The 16,239-nt window shown below is 37.6% G+C and overlaps 1 protein-coding gene across 7 annotated transcripts in view; it reads left to right on the top strand.

The window, feature by feature from the left end:
- ANO1 (anoctamin 1) overlaps positions 1–16,239 on the top strand; it is a 311,489-nt gene that overhangs the window by 285,036 nt on the left and 10,214 nt on the right. For all 7 annotated transcript variants that reach the window (XM_053720573.1, XM_053720571.1, XM_053720575.1 and 4 more), the window contains 4 exons: positions 2,593–2,704; positions 4,588–4,645; positions 8,802–8,902; positions 9,003–9,148. In XM_053720573.1, coding sequence (XP_053576548.1) covers positions 2,593–2,704; positions 4,588–4,645; positions 8,802–8,902; positions 9,003–9,148 — 417 coding nt within the window. The remainder of the gene's footprint in view (positions 1–2,592; positions 2,705–4,587; positions 4,646–8,801; positions 8,903–9,002; positions 9,149–16,239) is intronic.

The raw sequence follows: 16,239 nt of genomic DNA on the forward strand, positions 1-16,239 counted from the left end.
ATTTACTACGTAAATTGAAACACTGTATATTGCAGTCTTAGAGTTCCTAAAGGAATAGGGTGTCTTTATATTTTCAAGAATATATATATATATAGTAACAGTTAACAAGCGAGTACACCCCTGTGCAATATCACTTAAATGTCAATGATTCAAAGTGGTATCACCTTACAGTAATTGCATTATTTCTAAGTTGACAAGTGAAGTATTTCCTCTTATGAACAATCTAAAGGAAATACTTTAGAAAGACTATATTGAAAATGAGGCCTCAATGCAACAAAAATGAATACACCTGTAATCACTGACATGCAAGTTAGAAAACCTGTGATCATTGAAACAAAACGGAGTACACTTGTGATTTCCAATTAGCCTATTTGCTTTAACATGGTTTTAAACTGACCTGTGAATGCCAGAACTTTCTATGTCTGCATTATAGCTCCACATGAAAAAGAATTGAAAGAGGAACTGAAAAATCTGATTGTGAAAATTCTCAGATGGAAAAGTATACAGGAAGATCATTGACCAACTAAAAATCAGTCGAAACACAGTTGCAGCAGTAATCATGAGGTATAGGCACGAAATGCGCCAGATAACAGGGAGCACCTTATTGTACCCTATGGCTTGGATCCAATAAACTAAAGGATTTGTACACTTTGGGACTCATCATTTTCTTTTTCCTTGCTACATGGACATTTCATAACATCATTATCTATGGACGGCATCCAAGTAAAAACCCTTGCTTGCTCTTCAGTATAAAACTGCAAAATTAAACATTGAACATAAAAAGTAGCCTGATGAATATTGGGAGCACAGTCTTTGATCAGATGAGACTAAGATAAAAAATGTTTTGGCTCAGATGGGGGATCCAGCATGTTTGGCGTGAACATGACCAGGATTATTACAGTGAATGCATAGTCCCATCATTGAAGCAAAGAGGTGGGAGTGTGATGATTTGGGGTTGCATGAGTGCAAAAGGTGTTGTGGAGATGACATTTAAAGAAGGCACCATTAATGCTGGTGGTTATGCCAAAATACTGGCTGACAAGATGACTCCCAGTCTTTTGAAGCTTGGCAGAAGAGGAATATTTCAGCATAACTATCCAAAGCACATTTCCAAAATCATGACATCATTTCTAAAGAAGAAGAAAAAATGTATGTCACCTGATTTAAATCCAATAGAACACCTTTGGGGTATTTTAAAGAGAAAGGTAGAGCAACACAACACCTCCAGCAAAGAGAAGCTGAAAAAATTGTCTGTGAAGAAAGTCAGAACATCTCTCCGGAAATTTGTGCAAAAGTAGTATCCCCCATGCTGACTAGGATTGAGTTTGCCATAAAAAATAAAGGCAGACATATGAAATATTGAAAAAATAAAAGATTTGAATCTAAGTAATGAAAGGTGGTACTGACTTATGTGGCATTGGGTTCCTGTATTTTTATATAGTAAATCTAAACTGTTAGTTTTTAATTTTACGTAAGAGCAAATACCCTAATGTTCAAATAGAAGAAATGCAATTTTGAATAATTTAATATAGAATCATGGGTGTGCCGGGTGTGTTTTAGCACACATATTGCAGCCGACACTAGACTAAGCTGAATGACACAACCGTGTGATTTTCTCAGTGCACCTAGGGCCACTTGGAAGTTTTTATACTTGCAAGCCGCTCTCCATTTGATCTCCCAGAAGCAAGAGGTAGAGTGTAGATGGGGGTCACTAGCATTGGGGGCCCGGGCAGGCCCCACCCACCTGCTAGACTAGGACACAATTAACTCACTGCTATTGCTGTAGCTGCCATTGTGCTTTAATTTGAGCACAACATGATGGTAGTCTGTGTAGTGCACCATTTTTAGCATGATGTCAACAGCTTCGGCAGCACAAGGAGGTGATATCTTAGTACCCCCGGCAGTTACCCTGAACTGCGGCAGGCAGCCTGTGTGGGAACGGGCTGGGACCCACTGCTTCTGGTCCTCATGTAGAGGGTGTAAGTTCTCTGGTTAACTATTTATACTAATTTGTGTGCCTCGTTATAACTATTAGGAAATATTGGTATTTTGTGTCATATTTGTTGAGTTTGTATCTTTAAAGGGACACTAAACCCAATTTTTTCTTTCATGATTCAGATAGAGCAGCAATTTTAAGCAACTTTATAATTTACTCCTATTATCACATTTTCTTTGTTCCCTTACTATCTTTATTTAAAAAGCAGGAATGTGATGCATAGGAGCCGGCCCATTTTTGGTTGAGAACCTGGATTATGCTTGCATATTGGTGGGTAAATGTAAGCCTTCAATAAGCAAGTGCTATCCATGGTGCTGAACCTAAAATGGGCTGGCTGCTAAGATTTACATTCCTGCTTTTAAAATAAAGATAGCAAGAGAATGAAGAAAAAATGATAATAGGAGTAAAGTTGCTTAACATTTCATGCTCTATCTGAATCATGAAAGAAACAATTTGGATTTAGCGTCCCTTTAAGTAAATTTCTTCACTTAAAACTTAGTTTTGTTTAGTTTTATTTTCATTATAATGACTCAAAATGATTGTCCTTTCTTTTCATGTATTACTAGGCATTTAGATTTATTTATTTTTTGCCACAGAGGTTCCAAAAACAGACAAGACATTTGAAGAACGTTTAATATTCAAAGCCTTCCTGTTGAAGTTTGTCAACGCTTACACGCCCATCTTTTATGTGGCTTTTTTCAAGGGACGGTGAGTGACACCAATTATTCCTTCACTAAACACTCTCTAGAACAGAAACTGTGAACTCAGGATAAAACATGTAGGCTATCATATATTTATGGATTTACTGATATTAAAAAAAAATTAAACTGCTCTGTGTTTTTTTGTGAAGTTTATTTTGTTATGAACAGCCCTATGTATTAACCCTTTCGTGTCAGGGCTAAAGTGCCTACATCGCGAGATTTCAATTATTGGATCGTGTCTGGGGGGTGTCCCTGCAACCCTAGGAACGCCCTCCAGACTGCGATCTAATCCTGACAGCACAGAAGGCTTCAGGACAGCCGTTAGCTATGACGTTCTATTCCGTCATAACGGCTTTAAAGCCCAGTCTAATTATGACGGAATAGAACGGCATAACGGCTTTAAAAGGTGAAATCCAGCTAAATGGTTATACAGACAGACCCTTAAACACAGTAGCACTGCATAACTAACAAATGCATAATAAAAAAACAATGCAATAGCACTTACTCAGAGTTTGAAATGAGCAGCAGATTTGTTTCTGAAAAATTCCAAAACTTTTACTGTAAGCCCCGTATCATATGACAGCCATCACCCAATCACAGAATCATAAGTGTACACTGTTAATTCATGCTCAGTAGGAGTTGGTGCCTCAGACAGTTTGCATATGAAATTTTTTTTTTTTTTTTTTTTAAATTACATGATCTATCTGAAATTGTGCAAGTTTTTTACTTTAGTGCCACTACTTAAAGATCCATAATACTCATATGCTAAATCACTTAAAAAGTGATGCAGCATAACTGTGAAAAGCTGACCGGAAAATATCCCCTGAGCATCTCTGTGTAAAAAGGGAAGATATTTTACCTCAAAATGTCTTCAGTTCACCAGAGTAAGTGCTGTGTAAACAGATATACTTCAGCTGCTGTCCAGCTCCAAGTTGAAAAAAATAAATATAAAAAACAATAGCCAATTAGCATCAGTAGTGCTGAGGTAATTCATTGCTTTGCTGTGAGATTTCATAGACCTTACTTGAACTGAATAGGAAAATAACATGGCTGTGCCCACACATGACAGATGCTCACTCCTTTTGTCCTGGGACAAACATCCTGACTGGCTGCCTAAAGTCTCTTTACAGTGGGGTGTGAATACTTAGGAAATTTAAGGTAAATATCTTCCTTTTTTACAAAGAGATGTTCAGGTGATATTTTCTAGTCAGCTTTTTACAGCTGTGCTGCATCACTTTCATGTGCTTCAACATTTGGATATCATTTCCCTTTAATTGATAAACACATTGATAAGCAGGACAGAGGGCAGCTATGTAAACAAACTAGAGCAGTTTATTATTATTTTTTAATTAAATGTTGCAGTTCATTATTTATTTATTTATTTATTTATTTTTTATTAAATGTCTCTTTAAAAGAAGCATGTTATTTTTTCATACAATATACTGTATACTGCTTTACTGGTGAACAAAGAAAAACGTGGACTATGATGCCTCCCTAAAGTAGTTTCTAAATACTGGTCTATGTGTCTGTGCTAAAAACACGGTTGGGATTTCAGGAAAGGACGGCCTATTATGACTGGAGAACAGACAGAGGACTAGGCTATGAGCAATTGCCCCACTTCCACCTCTTTTTGGAACAACTGCTGGATGAGCTGTTCTAACTGACTTCTGCATAGTACTTCAGCTTATATTCATAGCATTTCATAAATTGGTTTAAAGAATGCAGATATCTCTTGTAATGGTGAAAAAAATGCTTTAAAAGCCATTTGAAGACAACAGAATGTCATCTCCGCCTTATGTATTTAGAGTAATTGTATTAACCCTTTGACATGAAACTATCCTACCTACACAAAGAAATATAACACAGTAACATACCCGTCATGTATTGCAGGTTTGTTGGACGTCCTGGAAATTATGTGTATATATTTCATTCATTCCGAATGGAGGAGGTAAGTAATGTGTGAACTGGGAGAGGTAGGGATGGTGAGGGGTATGTGAGAGAGCCATTTGAACTAATATTAACCCCTTAGTGATAGGACCATTTTTCAATTTTCTTACTTAAGGACCATGGCTATTTTTTGCATTTCTGGGGTGTTTGTGGTTAGCTGTAATTTTCCTGTTACTCATTTACTGTACCCACACATATTATTATATACCATTTTTTTTCGCCATTAGATGGACTTTATAAAAAAGATAACATTATTTTCATCAAAGCGTATAATTTACTATAATTTTTTTTTTATAAAATATGATTGATAAATGGAAAAAACACACTTTTTCTATCTTTGACCCTCAAAATCTGTGACACATCTACAACCACCAAAAAACACCCATACTAAATAGTTTCTAAATTTTGTCCTGAGTTTAGAAATACCCAATGTTTACATGTTCTTTGCTTTTTTGCAAGTTATAGGGAAATCAGTACAAGTAGCACTTTGCTATTATAATCAATATATTGATAAGAAGTATACAATAACGTGACAACTGAGTAAGATTAAAAATATGTTTATTCTGAACAATTCTAAATCACAGTAAAAGTTGTTATTAGGATCCAGACCCTCAACAAATAAAATAAGAAACTATAAGACTATGGTGGACCAAGTGGAAAATCTGTTAAACATCTAAAAACAATATGGTGAGAAAAAAAGTATATATGTCAGCAAAAAAAAGGAAGAAAAAAAGAATGTGTCCAAGTGCTGTATGTCCGTTTTGATTCCCAAGGATATAAGGGACAAAGTCAGTGGTGGTAGATATTTATATTCTCCAATGGTGGTGCATATATATAAAAGTGTCCTTTTAAGTGGTTCAATTATTTTTTCCAAAGGTGATCGAGTAGTGACATAAAAAAGTGAGCTAATCAGGGTACGTCTACGCTTTTCAGCTTCTTGATAAAGGCTTTTGAAGCTGAAACGCGTAAACATACCCTGATTGGCTCACTTTTTGGTAACTCCCGGTCAAGCTTTTCTAGCTGACTGCATGGACGCTGCTAACTATTTTATATTAAGGAATCGAGGAAGAAGGAAGCACTCAGCACTACTTTAGCAACAAGCTCAACACGGAGCTGCTGAGTGATTTCAATCTTTTGCACAAAGACCTACTTAAGGATTCAACAACAGATGTCTGTGTGATCACGCAGCTAAATTAGCCGACAGGCTGACACACGGGACAATCACTCACCTAGTGACAATAAGGTATTTTATATCACTACTCGATCACCTTTGAAAATAATTAAACCACTTAGAGAACACTTTTTTATATATATATGCACCACCATTGGAGAATATAAATATCTACCACCACTGACTTTGTCCCTTATATCCTTGGCAATCAAAACGGACATACAGCACTTGGACACATTCTTTTTTTCTTCCTTTTTTTTGCTGACATATATACTTTTTTCTCATCATTGTTTTTAGATGTTTAACAGATTTTCCACTTGGTCCACTATAGAGTCTTACAGTTTCTTATTTTATTTGTTGAGGATCTGGGTCCTAATAACAGCTTTTACTGTAATTTAGAATTGTTCAGATTAAACTTATTTTTCATCTTACACAGTTGTCACATGTTATTGTATACTTCTTATCAATATATTGATTTTGTACATTGATTATAACCATTGAATATCCTTATTTGCAGTCTATCTGCACTAGTCTGCAACTATATATTCCATAGTAGAAACCCTATTGTTGTTCTTAGTGCTGCTCCCCCATCCTTGTTTTTTGTTTCCACATTAACCCTTAGGGAGATTTAGGTTTTTTTCTGGGAGATCTAGCCCCATTAGGGATATAGTGTGAGAAATAATTAGTTTTTTTTTCTTTTTCTCTGGTTGTAAATTCTTCTCTGGGACCCCCTTTGTTCAGAAATAGCAGACATATATACTTTGGCATTGCTTTTTGCTAATTAGAAGGCAGCTAAATGCTGCTGCGCACCACACTTGTATTATGCCCAGCAGTTAAGGGGCTAATTAGGTAGCTTGTAGGGTTAATTTTATCTTTAGTGTACAGATCAGCCTCCCACCTGACACATCCCACTCCCTGATCCCTCCCTGACCCCCCCCCTCAAACAGCTCCCTTCCTTCCCCTACCTCACAATTGTCACCGCCATCTTAAGTACTGGCAGAAAGTTTTTTTTATATTTTATCTTTAGTGTAGGATCCCCCATTACCATTTAACCTCCCTGATCCCCCCCCCCAAACGGCTCTCTAAGCCACCCCCTCAATCTATTGGCTGCCATCTTAGGTACTGGCAGCTGTACCCCCAATTTCTGTAGTGTAGCTGCCTACCCTTAATACCCTACTCACCCTACTCCTCCTAGATCCCTTCCCCAACATTTTCCCCCCTTCCTCTCCCTTCCCCAACATTTTCCCCCCTTCCTCTCCCTTCCCCAACATTTTCCCCCCTTCCTCTCCCTTCTTTGACTATTTTAACTGAATGAAGCATGCACATGCTCCCGCCCCCCGCCTCCTTGCGCACTCCAGGAAAGACAGAGGGGACAGGATCCTGAAAATTCACCAACGATGGGCCGCCCACCTGCCTCCCTGCTATGGCTCCCAGCCACCAATAATCGCACCATCGCTGGCCGATGCAGAGAGGGCCACAGAGTGGCTCTCTCTGCATCGAATGCCTAAAAAATGTTATTGCAGGATGCCTCAGTATTGAGGCATCACTGCAATAACATGAAAGTGGCTTCCAGCGCTTGAAAACCCTTGGTCATTAAGTGATGGTTTTTGTAGGACGTACGCTGTTAAAGGGATTTAAAACCCAATTTTTTTTTTCATGATTCAGCTAGATCATGCAAATTTAAGCAACTTTCTAATTTACAGCTATTAATTTTTCTTTGTTCTCTTTGTATCTTTATTTGAAAAAGCCTGAATATAAGCATATGTGCCGGCCCATTTTTGTTTCAGCACCTGGGTAGCGCTTGCTAATTTGTGTCTAAATGTAGCCACCAATCAGCAAGCACTACTCGGGGTGCTGAACCAAAAATGGTCTGACTCCTAAGCTTACATTTCTGCTTTTTCAAATAAGGAGAATGAAGAAAAATTGATAATAGGAGTAAATTAGAAAGTTGCTTAAAATTGCCTGATCTAGCTGAATCATGAAAGAAAATAAATTGGGTTTCATATCTCTTTAAGGTAATCAATTTTTCACCTAAGGTTACTCAAACTGTAACTGGCCTGTCATTGCTAAAGTGGTCAAAATCAAAATGTGCATGAGAGAATATCAGTAGTAGAATTTTTGCAATATACTCCCATTAATAAAACAAAATGCTTCTTGTAAAATGTATTTCTGTTTCAGCAGCATACACACATATGCTGTGCATGTGCATTACAGTTCAAACATCTCGGAGAGCTGACAGTGATGTGCACTGTGTTAGCCAAGGTTTAATGTGTGTCATACAAGCAAATCTGGCTCTCTGACCAGGTGTCTTGCTAAAATGGTGGTACACAAAGCACATACAGCATATGTATGTATGCCACTGACACAGAAATCATTTTTACTTGAAGCAAAATTTAGAGGGATATGGAGCCCCACATTTTTATTTAATGAATCAAATAGCGCATGTGATTTACAAAACAGCTTAGAATTTACTTTTATCAATTTTTCTTCGTTCTCTTGGTATCTTTTGTTGAAAAGCAGGGACTTATGCCTGGGAGCCGGCCCATTTCTGGAGCACTATATGGCAGCAGTTTTGAAAAAATGCATTTGCAAGAGCACTAGAGGGCAGCATTATTTCCTCCCATGTAGTGCTCCAGATGCTACCTAGGTATCTCTTCAACACAGGATATTATGGAAACCAAGCCAATTTGATAAAAGTACATTGGAAACTTTTTTTTTAAGTGGTACACTCTGTCTAAAGCACAAAAGAAAACTTCTGGGTTTCATATCCCTTTAAATACACCTGTATGCACATTTTTAACTTGACATGTAGCTCAGCAAATGAACCATCACTGTGGTAGTTTATTTATTTATTTATTTTATTTTATTATTATTACTTTGAGAAAAAAGTCCAACCACTACATAAATGATAATGAAAGTCTCTTCAGCCGAGGACCTATAAGTAGTAGCTATTGCAAAAGACTCTATCATTTTTATTTTCCTGCAGTGTGCCCCTGGTGGCTGTTTGATGGAACTGTGTATCCAGCTGAGCATTATCATGTTGGGAAAGCAGCTTATCCAGAACAACCTTTTTGAGATTGGCATACCGTGAGTCCATTACTTTTTTAGTGGTTCAGTATTGGGTGCTGGGAAACAGATTACATTATAATTCCCTTTTCCTCTTGCCCCCTTCCCATGTTCCACCCAGGAAGATGAAGAAGCTTATACGATACATAAAGTCCAGAAGAGAAAGCTATATGGACCATGAGGAACACCTGAAAAAGAAGCAGCGCTATGAGATGGATTATAATCTGGAACCATTTGCTGGGCTGACCCCAGAATACATGGAAATGAGTATGTACACCCTTCATTCTAACCTTTTACTACCTGCTGTACAGAGTCCCAACTAATGTATTGTAAAACTAGTCACTTGACCCAAAGCATTATGGTATTCCTATCCATCTATTGACATGGAAGTCGAAAGAAAATTTCAGAATTCAGAGTGTACAATTAAAAAAAAAAAAATCCTTTCCAATATAATTCTGTTATCAAATGTACCAATTGTTCTTGGACTCTTTCGTTAAAACTTTTCCAAAGGCCTATTGAAGTAGGCTCAGGAACTTGCAGTGTCCAGAGCCTGATGAAAAATAAGTGTCTGTAGTAATGCTGAACGACAGCAAGAAATGCCCACAGCTCTGTCTTTACTTAATGCTACTGCACACACTGGATATCTACTAACAAAAATAGGTGCACTCTGTGTTCAAACAGTTTTCTTTATTAAAACAGTGCTCCTAGCTATACAGTTAAAGGGACAGTCAACACCAGAATTGTTGTTGTTTTAAAAGATAGATAATACCTTAATTACCCATTCCCCAGATTTGCATAATCAACAAAGTTATAATTATACACATTTTACCTCTGTGATTACCTTGCATCCTTCTATGTTTAGCTTTCAACTAAGAATACCAAGGGAACAAAGCAAAATTGGTGATAAAAGTAAATTAGAAAGTGGTTAAAAATTACATGCCCTATCTGAATCATTAAAGTTTTTTTTGGACTTGACTGTCCCTTTAACTAGTTTACCATAAGGTTTTACTATAGAGTGTCTGAATCTACTTAATATATAGCTCCCTCTACAGGTTGGTTGTATAACATTACTACACATTCTGTAGACACATAATACTCAAGACAAATGCCCGCTCCTAAGCCTTCTTCATATTTCAACCAAGAAAACCAAGTGAAAGAGGAATATTTTTTTTTTAATTGTATGCTTTATTTGAATCATAAAATGTTCATTCTGATTTCCGTGTTCTTTTAAAAATCAACATAGTAGATGTAGATCAGATTTAGTAATGTTGCAACTTTTTAGAACTTTTTTGTAACGCTGTTGTCTTTCATTTTTATTTTTTATAACTGCAATTTTGTAGCACGCACTTTTGCAAAAATTTAAACTTTGGTTTGAAAGAGACGGTAAAGTCAAAATGTTTCAGATAGAGCATGAAATTTCCTTTTATTATATCATTTACTTTGTTCTCTTTTGTTGAAGAGTAAACCTAGTTAAAGGGACATTCCGGTCAAAATTTAAATGCATATAGATTAATTACATCTTTGAATAGATAGAAATATATTTGCTATATACATGTATTGGCAAAAATGCTTCTAGTAAAACTTCACTGTTTTAGTGTTAACATTTTTCTCTGCACGTGCATGTGAAGTATAGCTAGATATTCTCAGTGCGCCAGCAGTTTAAATACTGCAGCTGCTCAGAGCACCAGTGGGGCTTGTATCATGTTAGCAATTAAAGGAATACTGAACCCAAATTTTTTCTTTTGTGATTCAGATAGAGCATGCAATTTTTAAGCAACTTTCTAATTTACTACTATTTATCAAAAAAAAAATTGTTCTCTTGCTATCTTTATTTGAAAAAGAAAGTTCAGATACCTGGACAGCACTTGATTATTGGTGGATGCATGTATCCACCAATCAGCAAGAACAACCTAGGTTGTTCACCAAAAATGGTCCGGCATCTAAACTTACATTCTTGCTTTTCAAAGAAAGATACAAAGAAAATTAAGAACATTTGCTAATAGGAGTAAATTAGAAAGTTGCTTAAAATTGCTGCTCTATCTGAATCACAAAAGAAAAAAATTGGGTTCAGTGTCCCTTTAACAAACTGAGTCATTACCAGATGGTACACGCACATTAGGCTCTCTGAGCAAGTGCTGTGTTTAAAATGCTGGTGCACAGTGCATATTTAAAGGGACACTGAACCCAATTTGTTTCTTTCGTGATTCATGTAGAGCATGCACTTTTAAGCAACTTTCTAATTTACTCCTATTATCTTTTTTTCTTCGTTCACTTGCTATCTTTATTTGAAAAAGAAGGCATCTAAGCTTTTTGTTTGCTTCAGAGCTCTGGACAGCACTTTTTTATTGGTGGATGAATTTATCCACCAATCAGCAAGAATAAACCAGGTTATTCACCAAAAATGGGCCGGCATCTAAGCTTACATTCTTGCATTTCAAATAAAGATACCAAGAGAAGGAAGACAATTTGATAATAGGAGTAAAATTAGAAAGTTGCTTAAAATTGCATGCTCTATCTGAATCACAAAAGAAAAATGTGGGTTCAGTGTCCCTTTAAATACACATTTGAAGCAGCTATAGCTTTTATTAGAAGCATGTTTGCTAATTCATGTATATTACAAAAATGCTTCTATTCAAAACTGAAATGCATCCATGTGGACTACAATTTTGGCTGGAATATCCCTTTTAAACCCATAGGAGGTCACGAAAATAAAAAATTGGGTTCAGTGTCCCTTTAAACACTCATTATTTAGATAGAGCATCTTTAGGGCTTTATGACAGCAGTGTTTTCACTATGTATAACATTGCTACGATCATTCTTGCAAACATTTGGCTAGATTACGAGTTTTGCGTTATGAGCGGCGAGGTGCTAACTTGCACGTTATTGTCACTGCTCACTTACCTACAGCGCTGGTATTACAGGTTTTCATAAACCCAACGTTATTAGGCAAGAAGTGAGCGTAGAGCAAAATTGAGCTCCATACCGCACTCCAATACCAGCGGTGCTTAAGTCAGCAGTGAGCTGGTTGTACATGCTCGTGTACGATTTCCCCATAGACATCAATGGGGAGAGCCGGCTGAAAAAAAGCCTAACACCTGCAATAAAGCAGCGTAAAGCTCCGTAACGCAGCCCCATTGATTCCTATGGGGAAACCAAATTTATGTTTACACCTAACACCCTAACATGAACCCCGAGTCTAAACACCCCTAATCCTACACGTATTAACCCCTAATCTGCCGCCCCCAACATCGCTGCCATCTACATTATACTTCTTAAAGGGACACTGAACAAAAAAAAATTCTATTGTGATTCAGAGCATGCAATTTTAAGCAACTTTCTAATTTACTCCTATTATCAAATTATTTTCATTCTCTTGACATTTTTATTTGAAATGCAAATATGTAAGTTTAGATGCCGGACCATTTTTGGTGAACACACTGTGTTGTTCTTGCTGATTGGTAGGTAAATTCACCTACCAATAAACAAGTGCTTTCCATGGTGCTGAACCAAAAAATAGTTTAAATGCCTTCTTTTTCAAATAAAGAAAGCAAGAGAACAAGGAAAAATTGATAATAGGAGTAAATTAGAAAGTTGTTTAAAATTGCATGCTCTATCTGAATCACGAAAGAAAAAATATGGGTTCAGTGTCCCTTTAACCCCTACTCTGCTGCCCCCAACATCGCCGCCACCTACATTATACTTATTAACCCCTAATCTCCTGCCCCCAATGTCGCCGCAACCTACCTACACTTATTAACCTCTAATCTGCCGCTCCGGACATCGCCGCCACTATAATAAACATATTAACCCCTAAACCGCCGCACTCCAGCAAACACTAGTTAAATATTAACCCCTAATCTGCCGCCCTTAACATCGCCGCCACCTACCTACATTTATTAACCCCTATTCTGCCGCCACTACTATACTAAATGTATTAACCCCTAAACCAAAGTCTAACCCTAAACCTAACACCCCCTAACTTAAATATAATTAAAATAAATCTAAATAAAAATTGCTATCATTACCTAAATAATTCCTATTTAAAACAAAATACTTACCTGTAAAATAAACCCTAAGCTTGCTACAATATAACTAATAGTTACATTGTAGCTAGTTTAGGGTTTATTTTTATTTTACAGGCAAGTTTGTATTTATTTTAACTAGGTAGAATAGTTACTAAATAGTTATTAACTATTTTCTAGCTACCTAGCTAAAATAAATACAAATTTACCTGTAAAATAAAACCTTACCTGTCTTACACTAACACCTAACATTTCACTACAATTAAATACATTAAATTAATTAAATACAATTACCTAAATTACAAAACAAACACTAAATTACACAAAATAAAAAAACAAATGATCAGATATTTAAACTAATTACACCTAATCTAATAGCCCTATCAAAATAAAAAAGCCCCCCAAAAATAAAAAAAACCCTAGCCTAAACTAAACTACCAATAGCCCTTAAAAGGGCCTTTTGCGGGGCATTGCCCTAAAGAAATCAGCTCTTTTACCTGTAAAAAAAATACAAACAACCCCCCCAACAGTAAAACCCACCACCCACACACCCCAAATAAAATCCTACCTAAAAAAACCTAAGCTCCCCATTGCCCAGAAAAGGGCATTTGGATGGGCATCGCCCTTAAAAGGGCATTTAGCTCTATTGCTGCTCAAACCCTAACTTAAAACTAAAACCCACCCAATAAACCCATAAAAAATCCTAACACTAACCCTTGAAGATCCACTTACTGTTTTGAAGACTGGATATCCATCCTAAATGAAGCCGGGAGAAGTCTTCATCCAAGCCGGCAGAAGGAGTCCTCCAGATGGGCAGAAGCCTTCATCCATCCGGCGAGGAGCGGGTCCATCTTCAAGACATCCGGCGCGGAGCATCCTCTTCTTCCGACGACTAAAGATGAATGAAGGTTCCTTTAAAATACGTCATCCAAGAAGGCGTCCCTTTAATTCCAATTAGCTGATAGAATTCTATCAGCCAATCGGAATTAAAGGTGAAAAAATCCTATTGGCTGATGCAATCAGCCAATAGGATTGAGCTCGCATTCTATTGGCTGATTGGATCAGCCAATAGGATTTTTTCACCTTTAATTCTGATTGGCTGATAGAATTCTATCAGCCAATCGGAATTAAAGGGACGCCTTCTTGGATGACGTATTTTAAAGGAACCTTCATTCATCTTTAGTCGTCGGAAGAAGATGATGCTCGGTGCCGGATGTCTTGAAGATGGACCTGCTCCTCGCCGGATGGATGAAGATAGAAGATGTCGTCTGGAGGACCACTTCTGCCGGCTTGGATGAAGCCTTCTCCCGGCTTCATTAAGAACTTCTTGCCGCTTCACTGAGGACTTCTCCCGGCTTCGTTTAGGATGGATGTCCAGTCTTCAAAACTGTAAGTGGATCTTCAGGGGTTAGTGTTAGGTTTTTTAAAGGGTTTATTGGGTTTGTTTTAGATTAGGGTTTTGGCAGCAATAGAGTTAAATGCCCTTTTAAGGGCAATGCCCATCCAAATGCCCTTTTCAGGGCAATGGGTAGCTTCGGTTTTTTAGGTAGGATTTTATTTGGGGGTTTGGTTGTGTGGGTGGTGGGTTTTACTGTTGGGGGGGTTGTTTGTATTTTATTTTTTTTACAGGTAAAAGAGCTGATTTCTTTGGGGCAATGCCCAGCAAAAGGCCCTTTTAAGGGTTATTGGTAGTTTAGTTTAGGTTAGGGTTTTTTATTTTGGGGGGGGCTTTTTTATTTTGAGGGCTATTAGATTAGGTGTAATTAGTTTAAATATCTGATAATTTGTTTTTTATTTTGTGTAATTTTGTGGGGGGGTTTTGTTGTAATTTAGGTAATTGTATTTAATTAATTTAATTTATTTAATTGTATTGTAATGTTACATGTTAGTTTAAGACAGGTTAGGTTTTATTTTACAGGTAAATTTGTATTTATTTTAGCTAGGTAGTTAGTAAATAGTTAATAACTATTTAGTAACTATTCTACCTAGTTAAAATAAATACAAATTTGCCTGTAAAATAAAAGTAAACCCTAAGCTAGCTACAATGCAACTATTAGTTATATTGTAGGTAGCTTAGGGTTTATTTTACAGGTAAGTATTTAGTTTTAAATAGGAATTATTTAGTTAATGATATTAATTTTTATTTAGATTTATTTTAATTATATTTAAGTTAGGGGGTGTTAGGGTTAAACTTAGGTTTAGGGGTTAATAAATTTAGTATAGTGGTGGCGACGTTGGGGGTGGCAGATTAGGGGTTAATAAATGTAGGTAGGTGGCGGCGATGTTAGGGGCGGCAGCAGTGGCGTCACTAGGGTTGGTGTCACCCGGTGCGGTAAGTTATGGTGTCACCCCCCCCCCAGAAAGCAGACAAACACAAAAACACAGGCACACACACATACAAACACTCAGACACTCTTAAAAACATACTCAGATGCACACACAAACACTCGGAAACACACTCAGACACACACACACAAAAACACTGAGACACACACCTACAAAATATGTAAACTGCATTAATTATGAAGCTCATGCCTAGAGCTGCTCCCTGGCTCAGCAGAGCATCAAATGAAAGATAAACCGAGCACTCTAAAAAATAAATCACTAAAGAAAAGGTTTAGGCGCAAACTATGAAAATTCTGCTCTCTGACTCTGTTCCAAGCCTGTCAGTGCACAGCCCCGGGCCGCGTGCCTACCGCTTCTTATGGCCAATCACCTCTGCACTCTGCCCACCCCCAGACCCCCACCCGCCCTCCTACCTGTTCAGTGTGCACTTACTGTACCGTAACCGTAATGGTCTGGTGGGCATCATACGTGGCTACTTCACTTTAAAGACAGTGTCAAACAGTCATGCGGTCAGGTGCCAGGCATCCCCTCATGATTTGCCAGTTCCCGTTTAGAGAGACAGCACAGCAGTGAGTGACTCCACTGCTCCACATGTCACTGAGCAGTGAGCACAGATAGGCAGGCAGGTTTAGGCTAGCAGCGCAACTTTGCAAGCCCCACGGCATGCCCACAACATTCATAGCGAAATTGGGCAGGGGAGAAGCAAAGTACAAACAAGCAAAAGCAGCCGGGAAAACTATTTGTTGAAATTGCAGCACTGGCTCAAGGGGCAAAAAAATTGTGTGTCTACAACTTCCCCAGCCCCACCAATGTTCACAAAAGCCAGCCCCTCTAATAAAAAAAAAAATCTATGCATCTCAACATTGTATTTCTTTGAATTTTTTTTTTTTTTTGGTGTCACCCCCTGGAGGGTGTCACCTGGGTGCGGCCCGCCCCCCGCTAGTGACGCCACTGGGCGGCAGATTAGGGGTTAATAATATTTAGTGTTTG

This window comes from Bombina bombina, chromosome 7 (genome assembly GCF_027579735.1).
Source record: "Bombina bombina isolate aBomBom1 chromosome 7, aBomBom1.pri, whole genome shotgun sequence".
Lineage (NCBI taxonomy): Eukaryota > Metazoa > Chordata > Amphibia > Anura > Bombinatoridae > Bombina > Bombina bombina.